Source organism: Haliotis rubra, unplaced genomic scaffold, assembly GCF_003918875.1.
Source record: "Haliotis rubra isolate DU_JTF1 unplaced genomic scaffold, ASM391887v1 Scf86, whole genome shotgun sequence".
Taxonomy (NCBI): domain Eukaryota; kingdom Metazoa; phylum Mollusca; class Gastropoda; order Lepetellida; family Haliotidae; genus Haliotis; species Haliotis rubra.
In genome coordinates, this window is record NW_025767590.1 from 1,113,363 (window position 1) to 1,139,157 (window position 25,795).

The 25,795-nt window shown below is 39.4% G+C and overlaps 1 protein-coding gene across 1 annotated transcript in view; it reads right to left on the minus strand.

Annotated features, from left to right (window-relative positions):
- The window catches only part of LOC124262878, a 237,732-nt gene that overhangs the window by 104,200 nt on the left and 107,737 nt on the right, over positions 1-25,795 (minus strand). The window contains exon 3 of the mRNA XM_046697461.1: positions 14,636-14,752. Coding sequence (XP_046553417.1) covers positions 14,636-14,752 — 117 coding nt within the window. The remainder of the gene's footprint in view (positions 1-14,635; positions 14,753-25,795) is intronic.

The window sequence follows — 25,795 nt, forward strand, 5'->3', positions numbered from 1 at the left end:
AGGGTTTCATTCAAGACAGACACATAATTTGTGCTCATGAAATCTTTTGTACCAAACACGGAGGAAATTTCCTTTCATTCTGAAATGTCTATTTTTAAGCAAATATTATTTTACACACCAGCTATTTTAATCACATCTCAACCACTCAAACAGTCCTACCACTCTGGAACCACACACACATTCACCGAAAAGTTTGGTTCACTACAAAACAATTGACATAATAATTATATTGTATTTCTTACGACAGGCCGGAGAATCTGAATGCCAAGGTCCATTCGGACGAAGAGATCTTTAGGGCGGTCCCAGACTGATAATATACTTGGCTCAATGTTTTTCAGTGTACTCAGATAATTTGGATTCAACATGATGATACCAAACTGGTGCAACACTAATTGGTATATCAAAGGTAAGTCTTACCTGAATGTCTCAGTCATTAACTGACACTGATAAAAAACTGACTACTTTGATGCATCTGACAGCATAAATGAGCATTATACTTTAATGACCTCTGATGTCCCCTGATATTCAGCAAACAATAACCATGAACAACAAACTAATGAGACACTGCCTAATTGACGACACCTGATACTGGTTGGCAGGTGCTCTCTTGGCAGGTGCTCTCTTGGCTGCACTGCATACTGATCATGACTTGTGTTTTCGCAAACTGTGGACTGTGCTATAAACTGAACCACTCCAACTTTTACTCAACTTGCCAGAAACAGGTGTGATCCAGGGCTAAAGACTAAATGAGTAATGTCTGTGAGTGTGTGTGTGTGTGTGTGTGTGTGTGTGTGTGTGTGTGTGAGTGTGTGAGTGAGTGAGTGAGTGAGTGAGTGAGTGAGTGAGTGAGTGAGTGAGTGAGTGAATTTAGTTTGAGGCCGCTTTTAGCAATATTATAGCAATATCATGGCAGGAGACACCAGAAATGGGCTTCACACATTGTACCCATGGCGTGAGGTAAAAATATTCCATCAATATCGCGGCAGGGGATACCAGAAATGGGCTTCAGACAATGTACCAATGTGGGGAATTGAACCCAGGTCTTCGGCGTGAACAACGAATGCTTTGTCCACTAGGCTATCCCACAGCATACAGCTAAAGGAGGTTATTTATGTCTCTGTCTGCAGTGGTTTAATTCCAATGGTACTCAGACCAAGGTAGTGATCAGTATATTCTCCTCACTCTCACAATAACTCAATTTTCACAAACAAAGATCTGTAATTATTAAATTTGTCCCACAATAGATAGCCATTTTGTGAGAGGTCTGGCCAGAACCCTTCAACAGAAGACGGTCAGACCCTGTGAAGAAAGGTGGTATGGAAATGGCCTCATTACTAATATGAAAATCAATAGCGAAAACAGCTTCTGTCCTCCTTACAACACATCTCAGTGTCACCAGTTGATTCTGTCAGGACTGTCGTGGTTGGATTTCATATCCACCACTAGACAAGAGTTCACTTTGACAGAACCTGCTAAGAGGTTCTCTCCAATTTTGACGTAAATAGAATTATTTGCCCAATATCATTCTATTAAAAGGAAAATGATGTTAGAATATTTCGCAAGGAGCGAGGCCTTTTATAGCTGGTAATTTGATTCAGTCTTCTCACGAGCACAACAATTAGCAGTCTAGGCTATTGTTCATAGATATAAAACATGGGAGTACTTTTAGCAGTCTAAGTACCCATGTACCCAAAGGAGGAACAAGTCCATTATGATGTTTTTTTTAACAGAAAGGGCAAGAATGATTGCTTTAAATGTGGATTCTCAATTCACCCCAAAAAACATAAAACAATTACACCAGGAAGAAAAATATCTAAAATAATTTGAAAGTGAGTTTGGAGACAATTTTGACATCATGAGTTACCATGACACCACAATCAAATGACATCATCATACTGAGGCTGTTTACATTTTACTCCATGGGTACTACTATTCATAACTGTTACAGACGACAAAAGAGTGAGTTTAGTTTTACGCAGCACTCAGCAACATTCCAGCTATATCATGGCAGCCTGTAAATAATCGAGTCTGGATCAGACAATCCAGTGATCAACAGCATGAGCATCAATCTATGCATTTGGGATACGATGACATGTGTCAACCAAGGTAGCAAGCCTGACCACCTGATCCTGTTAGTCACCTTTTACGACAAGCATGGGTTACTGAAGATCAATTCTAACCCGGATCTTCACGGGTCTGACAAAAGATGGAAGAGTGATGTCAGATGAGAGACTCTTTTGGCAAGCTTTGGATATCTAACTACAGAGAATATAAAAAAGCACAAATGCAGACATGGTGGTGGCTTTTGGGTCCAGATCACATCTTCCTTTGGATCCAACATATTGGGTATCATGGTTTTTATTTCCTACCTCATATATTTTTTGTCTGGAAGCCATTAAAAATGGAAACAAACTGTATCCAGTGCTAACAAAATTTCTCAAAGAGAAATGTTATTTCATCAGGAATGTCAAAGTAAACCAACACACTGCCGAACATAACAGGAATATCCTAAAAAATGACAAAATACTTAATCTAAAGAAGTGTCTTCTGAAAACAGTGTCTTTTTCACCATTGCTACTGAATTATGTGTGTAAGCTTCAGCTGTGTTTTTCATAGCACAGAATCTACGAAAGGCAGTGGTTGGTCGCATGGTTGGTTGAGCGGTTGAGTGTGCGGTCGAGTGAGTGGTTTAGTAGTAAAGTGAGTGGTTGAGTGAATGGCAGAATGGCAGATCAAGTAAGTGAACAGACTGAGTGAGTGACTAAATGAGTGACTAAATAAGCAAGATTATCAAGACTAAGCAAGACTATCAAGACTAAGCAAGACTAAGCTTATAACACACATTGTACATAGTATGGCTGAACCAACAGGTGGCTAAATAATCCCGATCATTCAAATCAAGCAACGGTTCTACTCATCTCTCCAGTGTAACAGCTCTGTGACAACCAGGACAATGTGAACAGAGAGGACAAGATAGGATGTAGCTACAGTACCAGCAATTAACTCCTTCATCAACCCAACAAACACGGCTTGCTCAACCAGAAACCATAATGACCACTCCACTGGCACCACAAGCCACAGGCGATTGGTCAAGCCCTGATTAGTCAGCATGTTCCATAAGCCCCGTCCAGCTCTCCCCCTGAACATCCACGTAGCAGAGCAGGAGGGCACCATGCCCTGTCTTCAGACAGTCAGCATATTAGTCTTCTAAACTTATTTTCAATAATGTCAAACTTCTGCCTAACACAAAATGATGACAAGGACACCTAATTATTTCTCAGAAGCTCTATGACCCGAGTCCAATGTCCTATTTCTGCTGTGCCAGACTGACAACTTGTATTCCTCCTTATGCCTCCTTGGTGCCGGTTGTTTGTATCAGTAAGTTTGGATAGAAATTAATTTTAGAGATTCTATAGAAAGTGAGTTGATGTTATTTTCACCATAGCAAGCAATTAGTGACAGCCTAAAATATTTGCATCTGGACTTAGCAGACAAGTCGAGAGACTGACTGAGTTTAGTTTTACGCCGCTTTTAGCAGTATTCCAGCAATATCACGTCGGGGGACACCAGAAATGACAAGTCGAAAGAATACAATCAGCTATGTCCTATAATGTAATAACATGGTTTTTTTAGTTGGTTATTACAAGCATGTAGTAACTGGGCCCTATATTGTTCCTGAATCACCAGAGTAAGAAAAGGTAAATGGAATTCAAAATTGTTGCACTCACACAGAAATGTCATCACCCCTTAGTGTGCGTCATTCACAAGTCCAAACTCATGTCAGATTTACAGAGCTAGACCACTGAGATTACACCATGATTCCATGACAACCTGTACTCGTTTTATCCATTAACAGCTCATCACCAGGCAGGGGAACAACAAGTACCATATTTAACTGTGGTTGGTATGACACAACCAGGATCGAACCACTGACCATCAACTCTTTGGGCAGATACTCTGTCCAATAGACCCTAGAGACATTTAAATCACCACAGGGAGATCCGTTATGAATTTCATCCAAATCTAATCAAATCAATCATAAGCATGTATCCAAGCGTTGTTTTTAAAACTTACGACGTAGCACAACAACCATACAAGACTATACAGAGCTGCTGACTATTGTCAACGAAACTGTAAGTACAGATCATCTGTATTTTTATATAAGCAAACAAATCTGAATCAAAAGTTTGCAAAACGTATAATGTATGAAACTCAGTGTCAGAAATCTCATTGACAAGGCTCTCCATCATTATCAGGTTCAATGTCAAAGAGTAAACCTTCATGAAGTTATTCCTAAGAATGAAATATTGCACGGAGAGGTATGACAGCTGTGGTATTAGTTCGGAATAACCAGTCAGTAATCCTCTGATTATGTAGAATCCGACATGTCAGCACCCCAGGACTATCGCAAGCCAGATGAAGTGTACACGAAACTAAAGGTCAGTGGTTTATGTGGCAATGTCAAAAACAAAACTTCATTCCTCAAATGGCTTCACCACGAACCAGAGCAAATATTGAGACATGAAATTTTATAAATGATGACTTCTTAATTATTCTGCTACAAACCGCCTAGGCTCGCCAATCATTCACCAGAGTTTATTGGTTCAGCCCTCCAATGTCCAAACACCTATCCAAGGTTAACTAAGCAAACATGATCAATCATTCATAGCAAGAGCCCATATCCCATTAATCCACATCATAGTGACCACTGGCCTACACTTGCCTTGTTCATGTCAAACATAATGTAATTTCTTTTGATTGGTAAATCAGAATGTCCCCATGAATCGGTATAAATCTCCATAGCTGCCACAGCTTACAGGGAAGGTCATCTCCACACTACTACAGTCTTACCTTGACCAGCCCAGCCTGCTTGTATTCTGTGCCATTTGGCTTGATTGATTGATTGATTGATTGATTGATTGATTGATTGAGTGAGTGAGTGATTGTTTTACACCGCTTTTAGCAATATTCCAGCAATATTTAGCAATATCACCGAGAAAGAGAGAGAGAAAGAGAGAGAAAGAGAAAAAGAGAAAAAGAGAAAAAGAGAGAAAGAGAGAGAAAGAGAAGAGAGAGAGAAGAGAGAAAGAAAGAAACAAAGAAACAAAGAGAGAGAGAACACCAGAAATGGGCTTCACACATTTTACCCATGTGGGGAATTGAACCCGGATCTTCAACGTGACAAGCGAACGCTTTAACACCACTAGGCTACCCCACCGCCCCTCTGTACATAAGGAACTCCAGGAACTGGTAGAAGGAAGCCTGTCATGATAGGGTCTGTGACACTTTCCCTTTATGGTTTCACACCAGTTGCAGGTTGTCGCCCTTTTTTAATCTATGACACAAGGTACAGGTTGTCAAACTTCATGACACCTGGTTGTGATACCATTATTTTGTGACACCTTTTTCAGGTTGTGACACAACAAACCTGTGACACCTAGTGCAGGAAATGACACATCTATGACAGAAGGTACAGGTGCGTATTTACAAAGTTCAGTTTGATACACTGGTTCCTCATTATTCATATTTTGTAGACCTGCTGTATCTACCATAGATAGAGTGGCATGCAGCTACCATTATTCATATGTTTGTAGACCTGCTGTATCTACCATAGATAGAGCGGCATGCAGCTACCATTATTCATATGTTTGTAGACCTGCTGTATCTACCATAGATAGAGCGGCATGCAGCTACCATTATTCATATGTTTGTAGACCTGCTGTATCTACCATAGATAGAAGCGGCATGCAGCTACCATTATTCATATGTTTGTAGACCTGCTGTATCTACCATAGATAGAGCGCGCATGCAGCTACCATTATTCATATGTTTGTAGACCTGCTGTATCTACCATAGATAGAGCGGCATGCAGCTACCATTATTCATATGTTTGTAGACCTGCTGTATCTACCATAGATAGAGCGGCATGCAGCTACCATTATTCATATGTTTGTAGACCTGCTGTATCTACCATAGATAGAGCGGCATGCAGCTACCATTATTCATATGTTTGTAGACCTGCTGTATCTACCATAGATAGAGCGGCATGCAGCTACCATTATTCATATGTTTGTAGACCTGCTGTATCTACCATAGATAGAGCGGCATGCAGCTACCATTATTCATGTTTGTAGACCTGCTGTATCTACCATAGATAGACCTGCTGTATCTACTATAGATAGAGCGGCATGCAGCTACCATTATTCATATGTTTGTAGACCTGCTGTATCTACCATAGATAGAGCGGCATGCAGCTACCATTATTCATATGTTTGTGGACCTGCTGTATCTACCATAGATAGAGCGGCATGCAGCTACCATTTAGGATCCATTATATCCATTACCATGTAAGAACATGCTCAAAATGCCATGGCAATATAATCACTGTTTTTGAGAAAACTGACTTGATATTGAACAATGAAATCATTGAATTGCCTTGAATATAACCTGAATGAAGCACCATGGATGCATACATCCACATCAGCCATAGCCTGTTTCAGCAATCCATCCTTCTACAAAATGGCTGACTTTAGTACATGCCTACTGACAGGTGTATAAACTGCCTGCAAAAGTAAGTAGAATGTAACGATGTTACGAAGTCGACATTCAGCCAAAATGACGGAATCCAATATTGTCTAAGATCTGAAGGAATGAAATATTAATTGTGTGGCTTGATTGAAGCACATTAGATGCATGCCATGTGTATGGAACCACACAGAAAACTAACAAGCTGGTGCCATAATGAAGATGTTTCACTGTACAGTCGTGACTACATTTATTCTCTGCCCATTTATCTTTATGTGTTTGATATGATTTTTTATCACATAATGGTGAGTGCTATCCATGCGAAAAAGCAATCTGATAAACTTGGCATTACGATCTAAAAATAGACAAGTGAGGTCACCTAGCAGGAACTACTTCCAAGCTCCATACTTCGATGCATTTCCTTCTTTCCCAATAAACCTGTGAAGATTCGAATTAGAATTGGTCTTCAGTAACCCATGCTTGTCGTAAGAGGCAACTTATGAATCGGGTGGTCAGACTCGCTGACTTGGTTGACACATGTCATCGTATCCCAATTGTGTGGACCGATGCTCATGATGTTGATCACTGGATTATCATGTTTGATTATTTACAGACCGCCACCATATAGCTGGAATATTGCTGAGTGGCTTTAAACAACAAACAAATCTTTCTCAATACAATGTTAAACTAACATAATGAAATGATTGAACAGGGGTTGCTGTCTTGATGTCAGAAATACCTGCCAGTAAGTTTGCTCTATATGGTGAAGTAGTCGGTAAACTCAATCACTGTATTCGGACACAGTTTCTCAAGCTACATCACTGATTGAAACAGTGAATTAAATGCACATTGTGTTAAGGAAGGCTTTATATGATAAAAGGATTTTACCCTAACATGATTCAGTATAGTAAATAAAATGTCTCAGGAATGAAAATTGTAAAATGCTAGAAAGGAAGAAGTATATCTGAGGAATAAAAATCCTATTATGCATGTTTTTGCCATATAAAACATTTAATATTCCTAATATATAACATTTATAGTATGGAAACACTCAAGTTTATCATTACCAATTTTGCTCATCCTTCAAATATTTTTACATACAAAAAATTCAGGTTTAAACATCAGACCCCACAAATAAACAATTCTGAATTCAAGCTTCAAACTATGATTGAACATATTTCCATAATCAATACAACAGACCCGTGGATATTCCCTGGAAATAGCAGTTAATGGCAATCAAGAAGTGGCAGATCATACATCATCCCTCTCTGAGGTAGAACACAGCCATCTTCCATAGACGCCATCTGACTTGGTTTATCAGTCAGTTAGAGAATATTGTATTGATATGAAGTCAGTAATATTCCAGCCACAGCACAGTGGTTTCTATATGGTTAGTCATGGTTCTGTAAATCAGGGGTTGATAGCAACAGCCACAATCCACACCATAGTGCATTGTGAGTGAACAAACAGTGCAGCAATGTCATAACATTGTGATGTCATCAAGTTCATGGCGTCATAGCATTGTCAAGGCATTGTTCAAAATCTACTGTCAAAATGATATCTCCTTGGAGAAATTGTTTGATCTCACACAAGCAATATCTCCCGTGGAACACAGTTTTGGATGATAAATAACATTCTGTCATCATTACTTTCCCACCCAGTGAAGGCCTGGGCCCTGTTTCACAAAGCTCTCGTAAGCCTAAGATCTCGTAACTTTGATCGTAGCATTCGTACCTCCTATACTGTAACATAGGAGGTATGAATGCTACGAGAAAAGTTACGAGATCTCAGGCTTATGAGAGTTTTGTGAAACGGGGCCGTGGAGTATTTTATCTGCAGCAACCCATGCTCGTAGTAAGAGTCAACTTACTGGATCAGGTGGTCAGACACCCTCATGCATGTCATGATATCCAAACAGATCAATGTTCATGATGGTAAAGACTGGATTATCTGGCCCAAACTCGATTTTTACACACTTCAATGATGATGTTACAGCTGATATATTGCTGAGAGCAGCGTTAAACACCAAACACTGACAGAGTCAGTTGTAATCTTTTCTTTTTAAATTTTTTTTATTGGTTCCCAAGATTACAATATTGCAGATATACCAAGCCGTGATAAGTACAGCTTAAAGTAATATGGCTACATGATGTACAGGTGAGATATTTTTGTATTAATATATTTATAAACACGCATAATCAGTTGTAATCTTTTCTTTTTTTTTATTGGTTCCCAAGATACAATATTGCAGATATACCAAGTCGTGATAAGTACGGCTTAAAAGTAATATGGCTACATGATGTACAGGTGAGATATTTTTGTATTAATATATTTATAAACACGCATAATCAGTTGTAATCTTTTCTTTTTTTTCTTTTTTTTTATTGGTTCCCAAGATACAATATTGCAGATATACCAAGTCGTGATACGTACGGCTTAAAGTAATATGGCTACATGATGTACAGGTGAGATATTTTTGTATTAATATATTTATAAACATGCATAATCAGTTGTAATCTTAGTCCCATGGGGATTTCTTGTCACTCACATACCAATCTTATAAGTGCAAGATATGAAATGTAGAATCTTGCAGCATGAGCAAATATTCACTCCAATGAATGGAATGCAACGCTTTTCTTCGACCTCAGTATGATTTCACTCCGAAGGTAGACACCAATCATGGTGTCTGTGAAATTACATTTTCTATTCCACGTCTTTTCTGTCCATTGATGTTCTGATTGAATTCTCGGACAGGAACCATATCATCATGCCAGACAAACAATATTTCCAATGTACAGACATTTCTGTCCATTGGCGCCATAACCAAACTTTCACACAAATGCCATACCATGCTCAGTTTACCATGGTCCAATTGTGCTAGTTCCTTATGTCTAGACTTAACTAATGGGGTAGTTTAGACTTGTAGATAGGGGAACAGGTCAATACTTTGAAGACTGGTCTGCTTTTTGCAGTAATTACGAATAATTAGGTTACCAGGATGTTGTTACACTTACTCAAAAATAATCTGCCTCGTTCCAAAGGACTGGTTCTCGGTTCCTTCTGTAAGTATGTTAAAATATTCTCATACTCTTTCTATTTAAGACACCACTGCAATGCTTTTACTTTAGATGTTGTTGAAATATATGGCTTTGATGCTTTGTTTATAGCTTATAGTCTTCTTTGTATTTGTGAATTTGTGCATGTGTGTGGTTTGTATGTGTTTGTGTACATTGTAGTTCACTGCACTCAGCACTGTATGACTGCAGCCTAAAAATAGACCAGACGATCTAGTGATTCATATCATGAATATATTTGACCACTGACAGGTCATCAACCAAATCGCTGACACTCTCAACACCAAGTGTCTGGCCCATAAGACAAAGGTGAGAGGTTGGATGTCCACCAACAATCTCTATATGGTACATTTATGCCATGGGATCCTTGGCAACCCATGTATCCCAAATGTGTTGATCGAAAGTCAGATCATTTACTTTCATGTCTGGCTCCGACTTATTTACAGACCGATGCCACATAGCTGGAGTAATGAAGAGTGTGATGTTAAACAGCAAACAAACATATATGGCTTGGATACCCGGACCCCAGATATCTGGAAACCTCACTGTCTATAGCGGATATTCGGTTTCCGTTTCGGATGGTACATTTTACAAACAAACCCGGCTAAATCAACACAAAATTGACTCACCTATCCGCAGAAGCTTCCGATCTACCGCTAACCGTGAGAGGGAAGTCACGAGAGTCCCACGTGTTTTGACCACGAGAGAGTGAGTGTCATATATATTATTGTGTCTACTCATGGATCGAAGCGAAGTGTAGTTGACAGAAAATGCATAACATAGCTTCTCTAAATATCATATTTATTGTAGCAACAAACTGGCTTGCTTATTTTACCCCATTCAACAATCACGCGAACTGATTACGCCTCGTTCTATTATATGGTCTCTGCTGCTAGTTTACAGTAACATCGGTAAAATGTGTGAATTTAAATGGCTTCCATGATTTTACCCCATTCCATGTGCGTACCACGTTCATGAGGGTCCATTATAACCTTAGTGTTGATTATATATATTTTACATAAAACTGTAAATAAAATTCTTTGGGTTAAATAATAGTATTCTGTATTATATTTTACTGGATTTTCCTTGAGGTGCATGAAAACCAAAATCCAGATATCAGGATATTCAATTATCCGGACGATTTACGTAAAACGAATGTGTCTGGATATCCGAGGTCTCACTGTATATGGCTTGGGGGTGCCACTATGTAAAACCCACAATGGACCATCCAAAAGAGTGAGTGAGTGAGTGAGTGAGTATAAATCAGTCATGTGTGATGACAAATTTGGATCCTTAAAATGCAATCAGAGAAGATATGTCTGCAGTGAGTGAGTGAGTGGGTTTCAGACCACTTTTAGTCGGTCCAACAATATCCCTTCTGGGGACATCACATCAGCATCACAGTGGGGGACACTAGAAAATGGCTCCATACACTCACATATCTGTCTGGGGAATCGAACCTGTTTCTTAGGCATAACGAGCAAATGCTTTAACAACTAGGCCACCCAATCCCCTCTAAGATTGAGCTTTACCTTAAATTAATGATTTACTTGCCCTTGGAAATATTTAAAACAAATACAATGTTAAGAGGAGACATCTGTGACCTATCATATGCCTCCATGATATTTGTTACTAACATAACAATATGCTATGATATCATCAAGCAGATATAACACAAATATGACAGTGGATGCATCTGTTTTTGTTTTCTGCCTTTGTACAACTCCTTCACCAAAACCAAACAAAGATCCCAGTTCAAGGCAATCTACAGACCATCCTGCAGCACTGCGACATAACCATCTCGCTCCATCATATGTAATAATTTCTGCCCAATTACACTGGGAGATGCAGTCTCCATATTGAAGAGCACATGAGAGCAGACTCATGGCGACTCGCTGCCTCGTATCAGTCAAGATGATAAGTGTATTCATTAAACTAGCCAGAGAATGTCCATGATCACACCAATAACCACACATACTACTCAACACAAGTTAAAGAAATACATTCTAGATGGTTGTGTGTTGTAGCCTGGACACATCAACTGCAGGATATTCAGAACAAACTTTTAACAATCACGTTTTTGTTCTTAATAAAAACGATAAAATATTTTCTTTATGCATACGAATTCTCTGCAGACCTTTGTATGGTTCTGACAATACTATCAGTATGGGTTTATGAATCACTATCAAATAGTGATCACAACAGATGTCTGCAAAAACAGGCCACAACCATGACAAACACATGCAAGGACAAGGCAATTTTTCGCTGAAAACTTATTTGAAAACCTATATATTGATTGTACTGAGTTATTTTACGACCACTGTAATATCGTCATAGGAATTCATTTCCATAAACCTTAAGAGACTAGTTCAGACAGTTGTTGGTTTTACATGCTAGCCCACGGGACACCATGCTACAGCTTAACATGGACACACCACTCAGACACAACACACTGATGCCCAGCAGACTAGTCCTTGTTCTCATAATGCCCCTAATGTGGGATTCAACAAGCACTATCTATTAACATCCTTTGGGGGACATGGTTGACAGAATAAAGTCATTCTTCTCCCCTGCAGATGCTACGTCCACAAGTTTGAAATACTCCCATTTCTTTTTCTAATTTATTCTTTTATTTTCACTGGCATGAAGAAAGACTGATTCTCATAACAAGAACCTACCACAATTGGCTTTGAATGTGCCACTTAAGAAAATTATTAAAACAAATTCACAAATTTTAATTTTAAACCAAATCCACAAAAAGTTATCAATAACACCAAAATACTGTTCTGGTGCCTTAAAACCGATTAAAGTTTCAGGGTAATTTTCAGCAACTTTTGGAAAGATTACGAAATTTAACAGACAGATGAGTGTCAGTTTGGCACCAGAAAACAGACCACCAGCTTCAGAACAGACACCAGTCAGAAGGTTTTCAACGAATTCAAATCAGCAGGGGTTTGTCAGATCATGTTTTTCATGAATTAAAGACACCAGAAGAAGTCATGTGCCTCTGTACAAGAATGAAGTATTACAGAAATAACTCAGTTTGCAGAATTATAAGGAATTGCCCATACGACCTTCGAGATCTAGCAGCTGAGTCTTCAGCATGATCGAGCCTACTTCTTGCACCAATATCAGAGTGATCTCTGCCTCATGCTGATCAATATCAATCTGTAACTGTCAATCACTTGTCATTACTGAGAGTTGATTACAATTCTTAAACCTTACTGTATTTCTCAGTGTATTCCTCATCCCTCCAGAATGGTATGAAAAATATCGGTGGTGTACGGACTGCAATTTTTCAACTTGAGACTATGGACACGGAACCAGTGAATCTCAATAACTCTGGGTTTCTTGCAATAATGCTGTTTTCATTGAAATTGAAAAAATATATTGGCAGTTGATATGTCAGTTTTTGCCATTCTATGAAGAGAGAACTTTCCATGTGAGTTTTCTATGAAACGTCATGCACTAGAAAAATCAAATTATTGGAATTGATTTCCGAAAAACTACAGTTTTGTTCTGGCTATTGTGGAACATAATTACATCATTAGTCTATAGAGATATTACTTTATCAATAAGTTTACAGGAACCAAAAAGTGTCTGCCTGCTGCAGGAGGCCAAGGTGGCCCAACTGTCTGACTTGTAGTGCTGCAAGAGGCCAAGGTTGCTAGAAAGGGCTTTTGGTTGCCCTGTTGTCTGACTTGTAGTGCAAGAAGGGGCTTGTAGTGGGTCTGTTGACTGACTTGTAGTGCAAGAAGGGGCTTGTGGTTGCCCTGTTGTCTGACTTGTAGTGCAAGAAGGGGCTTGTGGTTGTCCTGTTGTCATGAGCTGACTTGTAGTGCAAGAAGGGGCTTGTAGTGGGTCTGTTGTCTGACTTGTAGTGCAAGAAGGGGCTTGTGGTGGCCCTGTTGTCTGACTTGTAGTGCAAGAAGGGGCTTGTGGTTGCCCTGTTGTCTGACTTGTAGTGCAAGAAGGGGCTTGTGGTGGGCCTGTTTTCTGACTTGTAGTGCAAGAGGTGGCTTGTAGTGAGCTTGTTGTCAGACTTCCAGAGCTACAACGTGGTGGTAGCATGTGCCATTGTACCTTAGGCTTGTGGTGGCCCAAATGTCTGGCTTGCAGAGCTACAGAGGGCTTATGATGGCCTAGTGGTGGGACTTGTAGTGCTACAGGGGGGTTGTGATAGGCCTGTTGTATGACTTGTAGTGCTAGAAGGGGCTTTTGGTGATCCTGTTGTCTTGCTTGCAAAGCTACACAGGGCTTCTGGATTCACAATTGTCTGGCTTACAGAGCTATAGTGGATGTGTGTGTGTGTGGTGTGTGTGTGTGTGTGGTGTGTGTGTGGGGGGAGAGGGGGACAGGGGGAAGGAGAGAAGGGGGTAACTGTCTGGCTTGGAGTACTACAAGGGCCTCAAGAGGCCTAATGTTCTTGAAGCATATATGCATATCATTTCTGCATGACATATATCAATGAACACAAAACCAGCTCAGATTTCTGAAATCAAAATAATCACACATGCAGGTAATCAATGCAAAAACTCTGATATATATGTATTTCCACAATTGGTGTCAGATACAACATATCCAGAGATGCCAACCCTGAATCTCAGGAAAACGGAGTCATGACTGGCTGAAAGCCAGGCCTGAGCACCAAAGTTGCGAGTTGGGGGTGAAGCGCTTGGTCAGCTCTGCCATTTTGTTTCACTTTCATACCGACTATGACATGCATTCGGAAAATACTTTGTGAATCGTCAATAACACGCAATATACACAATCGACACCCAAAGGATCACACACTAAGCTTCTGAATGCTTTTACCAGTGTTCACTCAAATAAATCACTGGTGATTTACGAAATTGTATACCGTAAAATATATTCATAATTTTTTCTCAAAATCAGATTTTTTAAAAGAGAAATCGGAGAGCCGATTTTGTATTTGAAGATCGGAGTAACTCCGCCAAAATCGAGTGGTTGGCATCTCTGCATATCCAGTCTCTGAAGAACAAAGGTGAGTCCTGCATGAGAGTGTATATTCTTACTTGATGTAATATGGCTTGTCGTTTCTGTCCACGCCTGTCTCCCAGCCGTACGGAAGTCCCGTACTCGCATCCCAGTTGTCCCGCGGAGGCAGCCATGATGTTGTCTGATTCTTGTGACTGAAAAACAAAACAGTTCAGTTTCATCTATCACAGAAAGGGAGAAGCATCTTCATATTTACAAGTGTCCAAACCCTTATTCATAGCTGCACACCACTGTCACAGTTAGGTGTGCAGACAATTGAGGCTGCTATTCAAACAATCATAGTTAAGTGAGTGAGTGAGTGAATTAGGTTTAATGCCGCTTTTGAACGGTATTCATTTGTATCACAGCCTGTCAGCTTGACGTGAAAAGAAACCCCTAAGCATTTCACAATATTTACGCCTTCGGTGAAACCACAAGCATGGATATGATGCAACCCTAGAATGCTAATCTTGGTGAACCAGGACTTCAATCCATTGTTCCAGGTTCCAGGTGTCCCAAGGGGACACAACTCTGCACAGATTATTGTGGCACCATAGGTGACTTGGCCATCCATGCACACCTTATAGATATGAATGCTACCTTAAGTATCAGGATGTGTCTTGAGCTTCATTACAGCCCTTTTCAGACATATATGGCTTGGGGGTGATGATGATTTTTATGGAGAAGCATGTACAATATAAATACTACCCCACCCCGACCCTCAAAATTTATGTACAAAGTAAGTGACTGGTCCCTTACAGCACTCTTCAGATAGACTAGTTTCTGGTTCTCTGCTCTTTATGACAGTTTTATATGTAGGAACAGGTGGCTTCCATGATTTATTCTAAGCAATATAATTCTAGTCAATATATGTGTGGAGACTGCCATTTTGTTTACCCCCCCCTTTAACACAACACAGTGTCATAAACGTCACTTATTATGAGGGCTTCACTAAAAGAAAAATGATGAAACTCTGACATTGCTAGTTACTGTTTTATGTTTCATCTCAACATCACTTTCGAGACAAAGTTGTCAAAACTTTCAGAACTTCAAAATTTATTTCAGTTGATAAAGAGAAGGCTTGTTCAGACAGGCTCTCCATCATCTGAGCCAAAGTTTGACTGCATGATTGTCGTACTGCCTCTGTAAGATCAGACCAGCGAAGACTCCTAGGTCTCTCTTCACACGGAGAGCTAAGTAAGTAGAACGGCCCTACACGTAGCATGAAATTGTCCGCCACAAGCGTATGTGACATGTGTCCCAATGAGACTGTAAGTTGACAGAGCCAACTAACTTATGAAAGAAATCATCCTAATCCCAGATGAAAAAACACAGACGAGGGACAGACAATTTGTTTCTACGTGCTCAAAACCAGACCAAGGGCATTGTTTAATCAGCTGTGAATTCCTGCTCGTGAAAAATGTCATTTAATATCACAACTCGACGAGACAATGCCCAAATCTGAAGTACTTGCCTAAAAATGAATTTATTGGTTAGAGATCTCTCAAGAAGACCTACATGGATTACTGAACCTCTACCCCTGGCCAGTCTGTGGCATTGGTAGGATTGGAACAGATTGGAAGAATTTCTTGTCCTCGAGTCAGGATTACTTTGTAAGAGTACATCTAACATCTTGTCCCTGTTCCCGACCTGTCCGTGAAGATGTGAAGGAGATTGTTCTCAGATGAAGCATAAACAGTCCTGAGGCACCAATCGCTTTCAGATATTGTACCTGTATCTTCAGAAAATGTGTAGACAGGAACCTGACATGCCTTAGGCCCAAAATATAGACACTTCTACTTCCTGAAATGATGATGTTAGAAACTTTCTTCTGAAAATTTGCGACCTATCTGCTGCAATATGAGGTAAACAGTCCATCACATTTTGGCTGCAGGCGTCATATAGAACATTTAAGTAAGTGATTCCACTTTAGAAAATAACTCTAACAGCATTTTTTGCATGCAATGAACACTACCACATTCGACCCAGCCACTTCATAGAAACATATCCTACACTATAGGGAAATTACTTCTCACTCCAGAAACCTTTTCTTTCCAATAATTCAATGCATCACTCTTTTAATCAGAGTTTGGAATATCCTATTCCACAGCGCTCAGTATCTTCGAATAACATCACATACTATGAATTATTTCTTATTTACTTACTTATTTGTTTTCCAAATCAAATTAACAATAATTCTTATCTTTCTGTAGATGATTTTAACAGTTTCAATTCCTCTGATCTTAAGACAAGGAAGCCATCAATGGTTCAAGATGTCCACAATAACATTAAAAATACAACCATTATTTCCAAAGAACTATATTATGTATGGTATTGTCTTTGATCTGGTTACATTTGTCATTTCCAAAGGAAACAGAATATGGATTCATATTCTCATATAACAAATAATGAAAAAATGTAAGTAGTTACATTTTGTAAAATCTGAAAACAGATATCATTTTTCAAAGCAATGTAAACAACTGTTATCCTGAAATAGAGCTACCAAACAGCACTGATGCAGAAGATAACTGAGGTCAGCGGCAGCAACAACAAACTTTGATCTCAAAATCAAACAAGAGCTATTACTGTCACTAACAATATTACGCAATATGTGGTTCAGAATAGCTTATTCCAGTTATATAGTCGCACTGATACTTTCAGCATTCTTCAATGCTGTTTGCATTGTAACAAGTGACCTGGGTGTTTTAAAACTATTAAAAGATGGTGCTCTACTAAAACATATAATTTATCAGAGATTGAGCAGTAAAGAATAGAATAAGTTCCAAGGCAATGAAACTAAAACATCTTTTAAAAGGTTATTAGGCTTCTACACACTGCCAACTGTAAAATGATGTATTGCACAAGAAAATAGATGGTCATGACAAGTTTCAGTCTCTGCAGGGGCACTTATAAAGATTACACAGGTCTAGAAGTCAGTCAGTTGGCACTTAGGGTGATTACTACTGTGAATATGGTACCTTCAAATGTCAGAACCTGTATGTTGCATGCATGTTCATCCCCCCTGCTGAGATTCTGGTGAGTTTGACTACATCATTTTGTTTGTATAGTGTTTCAGTTTTCAGTGTGTGAGGTAAGCGTTGAAGGGACGTCACGAAAGTGGTCTTTACCACTTTGAAGTGTGAGTGAGTGAGTTTGATTTTACACCGCTTTTAGCAATATTCCAGCAATATCACGGCAGGGGGACACCAGAAAATGGGCTTCACCATTTTACCCATGTGGGGAATCGAACCCGGGTCTTTGGCATGACAAGCAAACGCTTTACCCACTAGGCTACCCCACCGCCTCCACTTTGAAAGAAGCCATACAAATATGGTGCAGGCACAACAAGGTTCATGATCAAGGTAAATCTGAAATAAGCGCTGTTGATCAGCAGATCCTGGTATGCCCAAAGGGACAGAACACTGTGCACCAAATGACAATGCCTGTGACCCTTAAGTTAAGATGCTGTAATAACCAAATGTTAAAAACATTCTTTTAGAACTTGGGACATGAGGAGATTTGCATTACTGGATTTAAGACAGGTTAACTGGAGTTAGTGTGATGTTGTCAGGCACAGATTACTGAGATTGTCATGAATGTTTTTTGTGTCACTCATTCACTATGCAATATCTGTAGGCCAAAACAACTAATGATGCAAAAAAAAATTTTTTTTCATTTTTCCCGAACCAATAAAACCAATCCACATGATTTATATCGCTGTCCATCAATTCAGCCCTATTGGGTTTTGTTTCTGTCTTCCCTGTACCCATCAAGTCACAGACGTAACATATCAATCACAGATTGACAGATTCAAGCCATTTTCAACATCTTTGAGAACCTGTTAAATTCTTTCCCACTAGTTGTGAAAGGTAGCACTTCCTAACATAATTAAGGCTGACAGCTTTCGTGTAAGATTCTGCCACAAGTTGACAGAGCTGTCACAAGTTGACGCAAGACAGGACAGAACGTGTCTGCTGGTAGACTCCCATCAGGGGTTGTCACCCAATCACTGGATTCCACTATTTCTACGAGTCCAGTTTTGGTAAACTGTAAATTGTCATACCACATAAGGACCATTCAACAGATGACTGCAGTAATGAATGTGACACTTCCACGATGGACGGCATCTAATGGTGGCCCCCAAGCCGATTAGATTCTCTATCAGTTTGACCATCAGCAGTGACACATCCCGGAGTTCAATGGCTAGTCAATGATTGGTGACAATTTGATTCTCAGACTTACAAACAAATCATTTCTCAGTGACATTTTGAAATGTTCAACTCAAACAAAATTGATAAGAGACAAAACTACTCCGTGTATCAGTTTTGAAACAATCAATACTTTTCTTGGTATTGATTATCTAAGAAAATATGTCTAGTCACATGAGATGACAATACTGCTCACATACAAAGGTATGCTATGTTTGGAGTGAGTGAGTGAGTGAGTGGGGGAATGTTTTGCATCAGACTTATATCAGATGATAACATGTCTGGAGATAGGACTATCTACATGAGCAACACCACTACCTACAGCAATAACAACCACAAAATATCTACATCCAATGGCTTATATCTGCCATAACACACCACCCATTTTGTAAACACCAAAGGACGTATTTACGTAAACATATTTCCAATAACCCCCGCCAGCAGCACACAGCATGGAGTAATTTGGTCTACACCAACACGAACATCAACTCATTAGAACCTCTTTGCAGACCCAATATTTGTCAATCTGAAAATCTACAGATTTTCAAGGTGATAATCCAAGTAATGGCTGCTCCCAAGCCAGACCCCTCTCAGCAAGAGACTAATCGTGTGTCACAGGTTAGCAAGGCCGGAGGGCAAGTGATTCTGGGTAATCTGTGAGTGGTTTGAATCCTGATGATGGCAAACATGATTTCATCTCTCGTCTCTCTCAACAGGGAGCAATCAATCCCGTCAACCACATATGTATTCACTGTTTGCTGCCAGCGAAACGCCTCCTGGATGTGTCCATACTTCAGTCTGATTGGACGGTTAGAGACAGGGAGGAAAGACCGAACGGATGATTATTGTGATGATAATTAGAAAATCAGATAAATGAGCTGAAGGTACTGAATATGAAGTCGTTGCTAGCGTTGAAGTGAGTTGATACTGAAGCTGTTGCTGATGCAGACAAAGAGGAAAAGGTTGGAGTTAAAGACTAAAATTTGTGGATGTCAGCCTCTTCATCTGTGGAGCATGATGTTTCGGGATATATTCTTACTCCTTCATCATTTCACTTGATGAAGGAGTAGAATATACTCCGGAACATTGTGTTCCACAAATGAGGTGAGGTGAGGTGAAATTGGGTTTTACGTCGTACTTTAAAATATTTCGCTCATATGACGACGTGCATGCGTGTGTATGTGTATGTGCGGCTGCTTGTACTAGCCCAGACTTAAGCTGGTTTTATAGTGCTAGCCCACTGAGATACCATGCCGCAGTGAAGCATGAATACCCCACTCAGACACATTATACTGACTCCGAGCCGACCAGTCCTTGATGTACCCATTAATGCCGAGAGCCAGACAGAGACCAACAAGTACCATATTTTAACGTCTTTTGGTATGACGCGACCGGGGATCGAACCCGCGACCTTCCGCTCTCCGGGCGGACGCTCTAACCACTACACCACGGAGGCGGTCTTCCACAAATGAAGAAGCTGTTATCCACAAATTCTCATCTTTAGGTTGATGTTAATCGATGTTAAACTCTTTGGCTGCTTGCTGTTTGAAATTTACAAGTAAAAATTCGAACCATAACAGTAAGACCTGAATTGAATCTGGACCTGACTGACCAGTGCCTGATATAATGACTGTGCAGGATACGACACGCAGTCATTAAGTCTGACCACCGGATATGTTTTACCTCCAACAAGGGTAACAGGGGACATATTCTAACCAATACCCCCTCTGATTAGACCAACATCTAGTTTCTGAAGTGAACATATTTTACATAAAAAAACATTTCCTAAATAACAAACATAAAATATATTGAAAAGGAGGCCAGAGACTTTCTTCATTTCACATAGACTTCCTAACGATGCTGACCGACGTGTTAAATGCTTACTCCATCTACTCTCTCTCTCATGATGACTATCCAACTAGGAGTTACCTTGCCTGCTGGGATTACCCAGGAAGGGTCATAGAATCCCTTACAGATGTATCAAAATAGTATCAGGAGCTTCATGGAAGGGTAAGAGGTAATGGATGTCACAGACAGTATACCACAGACTAACATCAATCACACAATGTTCCCACTTCCATGCTACGGCATCGAGCACACGGTTCAGATATAGAAAATGAATTTGTCACACTTGACATTTTTGTTAGTAACAAGCCTAGACAGATATTGACAAACCAGTAGGAATCAGTGGCGAGTACCAGGGAGATTCTCAAGACAGTGGGAACCTACACCTCGAGTAGCCTGGGCGATGGAGCAGATCACTCACATGCCAGACAGGAAGGTGTTACGCAGCCTTTACCAATACTGACACCATTTAGCCAGAATACTACAAACAGTGGTCCAGCCATGATGCTATTCACTATGGGGAGACAACCCAGACTGCAGGTCACGATGAGCATAAAAAAACTTTTTTCGTATCTTTAAAGTTGTATGCTTCAGTATTTAATATGTAACCATCTCGTACCATGTTCAAATAAACCTGTTCCTGAAAAAAAAGCACAGTGCCTGCAAAACCATCTACTGACCATTCATGAAACAAGTTTAAACAAACTACATCATGCTGCCCCAAATAAACCTTGACAGAATCTACAGAACGAGGCTCATATTGCGCAGATTAGTTAGAGCATCATAAAAACAGTTTGTTAATCATTTAAAACTACTGGCTGAGATTGAAAAACGAACAGCAAGTTCCAAGTGAGATCCACATTGAGAGCGTTTAAAGAGAGCAATATAACAGAAAGAAGCAACACAAGTCGCAAATGGAGAGGAGCTTGTCTGTGAGGCATCGCCTGGAACACGAGGGTCTACAATGCCCCTTCTCAACACAAGCCTGGAGTCTCCTGACTGGGAGCAGATCTTCCTTCCACTCGTACATTCAAAATTCAAGTTTTCTGTTATGTCAAAAATGTTTGCCAGTACCAAGGACGAACGAAACAGATACTGTCAGATGTGAACAGCAGTTGCTTAAAGAATGGGAGTATGAAGCAGCTTCACTGTTGAAAAATGTTTAACAGTGTAGGAACACTTTTAATTTAAAAATGCTCAATTCCATATTAATCCCAATTTGAAAAAAACAAACTGTTCTATTAAGCTTGGTGATATGGATACCATATTAATTACACTACTCTTTTTTTATAGGGTTAATCAGCTATGTTAGATATATTTAGATATACACTTTCATACTAGGAGCTTCATTTTTACGTGTTGAGGAAAGATCAAAGTATCAGTATCTACAGGGAGCAGTAAGTCTAATAAGTATTCAACAGTAAAACCTAAAGCGGGTGCTGTTTCATGAAAAAATGACGTCACTGTCCATTGTTTCCAACATCATAGCATCCCAGCCTTAGTTCATATGTGTTTCACAACAGTAAGAGTTCATTTCACGTTTAGGGATAAAGTTTTGAGAAATTAGAGTTAGCTTGTATTTAGAGTATTTCACAATGTCAATAAAATATATTAAATTTGTCATTACACTCAGGCATGTACAGTCTCATTTTAAGTTGACTGAACTGCAATACACAGTTTCAGAATTAAATTGTTGTTGTTGCGTTATGAAAACTCTGTGTCCACATCAAAGGTACAGTAGTATATTTAACAATTCATAAGAAAAGCAAGATTTATAGATGTCAACTTCTTTATTGTGAATAACACCATGTTTTGTGTATTCTTGCTCCTTCTTCAGATGATGCCCTTCAAAGATTTAACAATTTAGAGCTTAGAATGAGTCCTTCAGTGTTCGATGAAAATGTTGATAGAATTACTTGGGGAGAAACAAATGTGGTTCTGAGCATGCCGACAATATAACATGATATGTGAGTGAGTGAGGTGGGTTTAACTCTACTCTGAATAGTATTCCAGTCACACCATGGAGTGCTAGCTTGATGTGGAGGAAAGTCCGATTGTCATCACTTTGATGAAGCCAACAAACACTGGCATGGTGTTAACAAACCTAGAAACTGATGATGAAAAGAGAAACTGAAGACTACAAATGGCAAAAGACTGGGTAAAAGAACACTTTTTCAATTTCTTCTTTCTATTTCAGCTTGCCCTTTGTCTGGCCATTGTACCCCAAGGCCGTCGAAACCCCCTATAATTCATATATCAGATGCTGGCCTTTTAAGACAAGACAAACAGCACCTGAGGTATTGAAAGCTAATATTGTTGAGGAGTAATTCTGTACATTGATACCTTTGAAAGTTGGTTTGTCTACAGACTCCACTAAAAGTATTGTTAGCAACAAGACATTGGTTCTTGAAAACATTTCAGTGATATTTCGGATTGAGTGGTGTAGGAGCAGAATGCCGTAAGTCTTCTGGCGTTACTGTCTGGTTTCATGTCAAAACATTCTCCTGATCAGATTATCTCCCAGCAACATAAAATTAAACCTCATTGTCAGGAATTGAATACGTAGATATATTGCACAAGACAATTCAAAAACATAAATTTATGGTGGATTTCTTGATGTCAGCTTAACAAGCACACTTTTGTAGACACATAACATGAAGGCGTATTTCAGGTCTTTTAGTTCATTACCTGATTCAGGTAGCATGCATCCCTATAATTCCTGAATTCCTGGATCTGTATCTGGTATGGACCCTATATTGGTATCATAACTACTAAAGACGTAGAGGTATCACATCATATTTCACCACCATCCTTGTCTTTAACTGAACATAACGTGGTATATTTTACATTTGCTGTGGTCTTGAGGACTTAACAATTAAGGTTTCATTGATGTGACTGTTGTGATAATTACTTTCAATTAAAATTATCACAGACATATTAAAGAAAAGTCGGATCAACACTAACTGTATTCAGTTTTTGCAACAACAATATGAACGAAGCAGATCATAAGAAGAGATGTACGAAATAAACAGACACATAAAAACTGAATGATTCCTCTGAGTTTCATAAACAAAATCAATTGGATACAAACACATCTGGAATCAATGAAAAAGAATTTGTCTTAATATGCCAGATGAATGGAATCTGAGAGAATACTATTAGGGTGATTGAGGACGAGTCCCAGAACTAATGGAAGCCCACAGGGTGACCATCGTGGTCATCAAAGCAACATTACTTACCTCAGCTGTAGCTCCTTTGGATGTGCACGATGTTTACGTCTCTGACAGGACACACAACAACATGTACATCCACAGTTAACCTTCGAGTTCTTATTTCCCATCCTGTTAGGAAGCAATTGATAAGAAAACACACGATCTACATGGCACCATTGGTCCTTGCTGACTCACATCTCCGGTGAGAGAATGCACAGAGTTCCGACACTCCCACTCACAAATGTTATTTCCGTACCTTTTTGGTCAAAGTCTTTGTACTGGACTCCAGAACAGTTGTCAGTGTACTAGTATCACAGACCAAGAACACGTCATGTTCTCTGACAAACTCCAAGCCTCTTTTGAAAAGAAGTGAGGGAATTACTTTCCCCCAAACAAGGTAATCTGTGTTAGTACATTCTATCCCGCACAATTTAATTATTGATAGAGATCTTGGCACTGTCAGCCTCCCCTCTAAGATTAGCCATGCCGGGAGCAGCCTATGCCAAACACATCGGACACAATGCTGTCCTAATGACCGCTTCTAATGCAGACCGTGCAGCGATAGTCATACACTGGATGCCATCGCATCTGCTACTTCACCCAACAAAACATTGGCCATTGCAATACAAAACGATCTAATTGATTAATGCAAATCTAACTTGAGTTTCAAATCTGTAACCATGGCGATAGCTTCCTTCACTTTTCTGCCATTTTGGCCTCAAAACATGAACATGACAGAACAAACATCTTCCATCATCTGACTGACAATTTTCAGATCACTCTCATAGGAATTCCAGCTCGTTTAAGTTGTAAAGGCAGTGGGAGTGAGTATTACATGTCGGTAGATACACGTATTTACACCGCAGTGCATCATCGGCTCGGTGCCAGTCAGAATGATATTGGAGAAGTAATCACCCAGAAAGTTCCCCCCTGACCAATATGTCATTCCTCTGATTAGCTAAGAAGGTTCAGAAAACAATTAGCCATCAGTAGAACATATGAGGCTTGCAGCCAGAGACTCGGCTCCGCATCAGAAACCTTCAGCTACCGTCACCGTCCATATAAATACATTGCACAACACTTCATCACTGTCACTGTTAAACCTCTGAACAAGAGACACTCAAACCACTAGTCACCTGTTCACTGTACATCAGATTCCATCTCCATTGTTTCAGAGGCCCTTTAAATACAAAATATTAGCCCCAGAGAATAACAGCTTTGATTATCTGCCAAAATATATAGATATAGGTATAAGTGTTTAAACTGTATCATGCTTCATTTCTTCACTAATCTCATTATTATTTGAATATTTTGAAAAAACAATATGAATAGTGTTAGATTTTTCAATCCAAATATAGCTGAGTAAGGTATTTAGATTAAGATGATTGAAATTGCTCCCAAATGAGGCATAAATGTAAATAAAGAAATTGATGTCAATTGATAATGCTTGTTTGAATCATATTGAAGTGTACAATATTGATAAAATTGAGATCATGCAAAGCACTCTGCAATTAGTCTATGGCAGCATTCAGCAAGTAGAAATGTTCTCTTTCTAACAGTTTTCACACATATTATCAATATTTGAAGCATGCTACAAAAATGAGTAGCTTTCCTTTCTGTGTAGTTGCCAAACACCTATGGTACCATTTTCCGTAGACTAAGGTTTAGTCTCTGAATATATATAATTTTGATAGTAACAAACAAGCCCATTTATATTGAAAAGGAGCCCTAGGGAGACCAGAGATTCAGAACCTGAGGGAATCTAGACTTGCTTTATTTAGGGCTTTAGCATTGCTGGGAGGGCTAGGCAGTAGGGAAAATAATGTGGTTCAGGGACTGTGAGACAGACTACATTTTCCGTTACAGACTGATGATTAAAAATGAAAATAAAAGAAAAAAAATCATTTTCCTTATGATCAAAATTTGTGCTGAA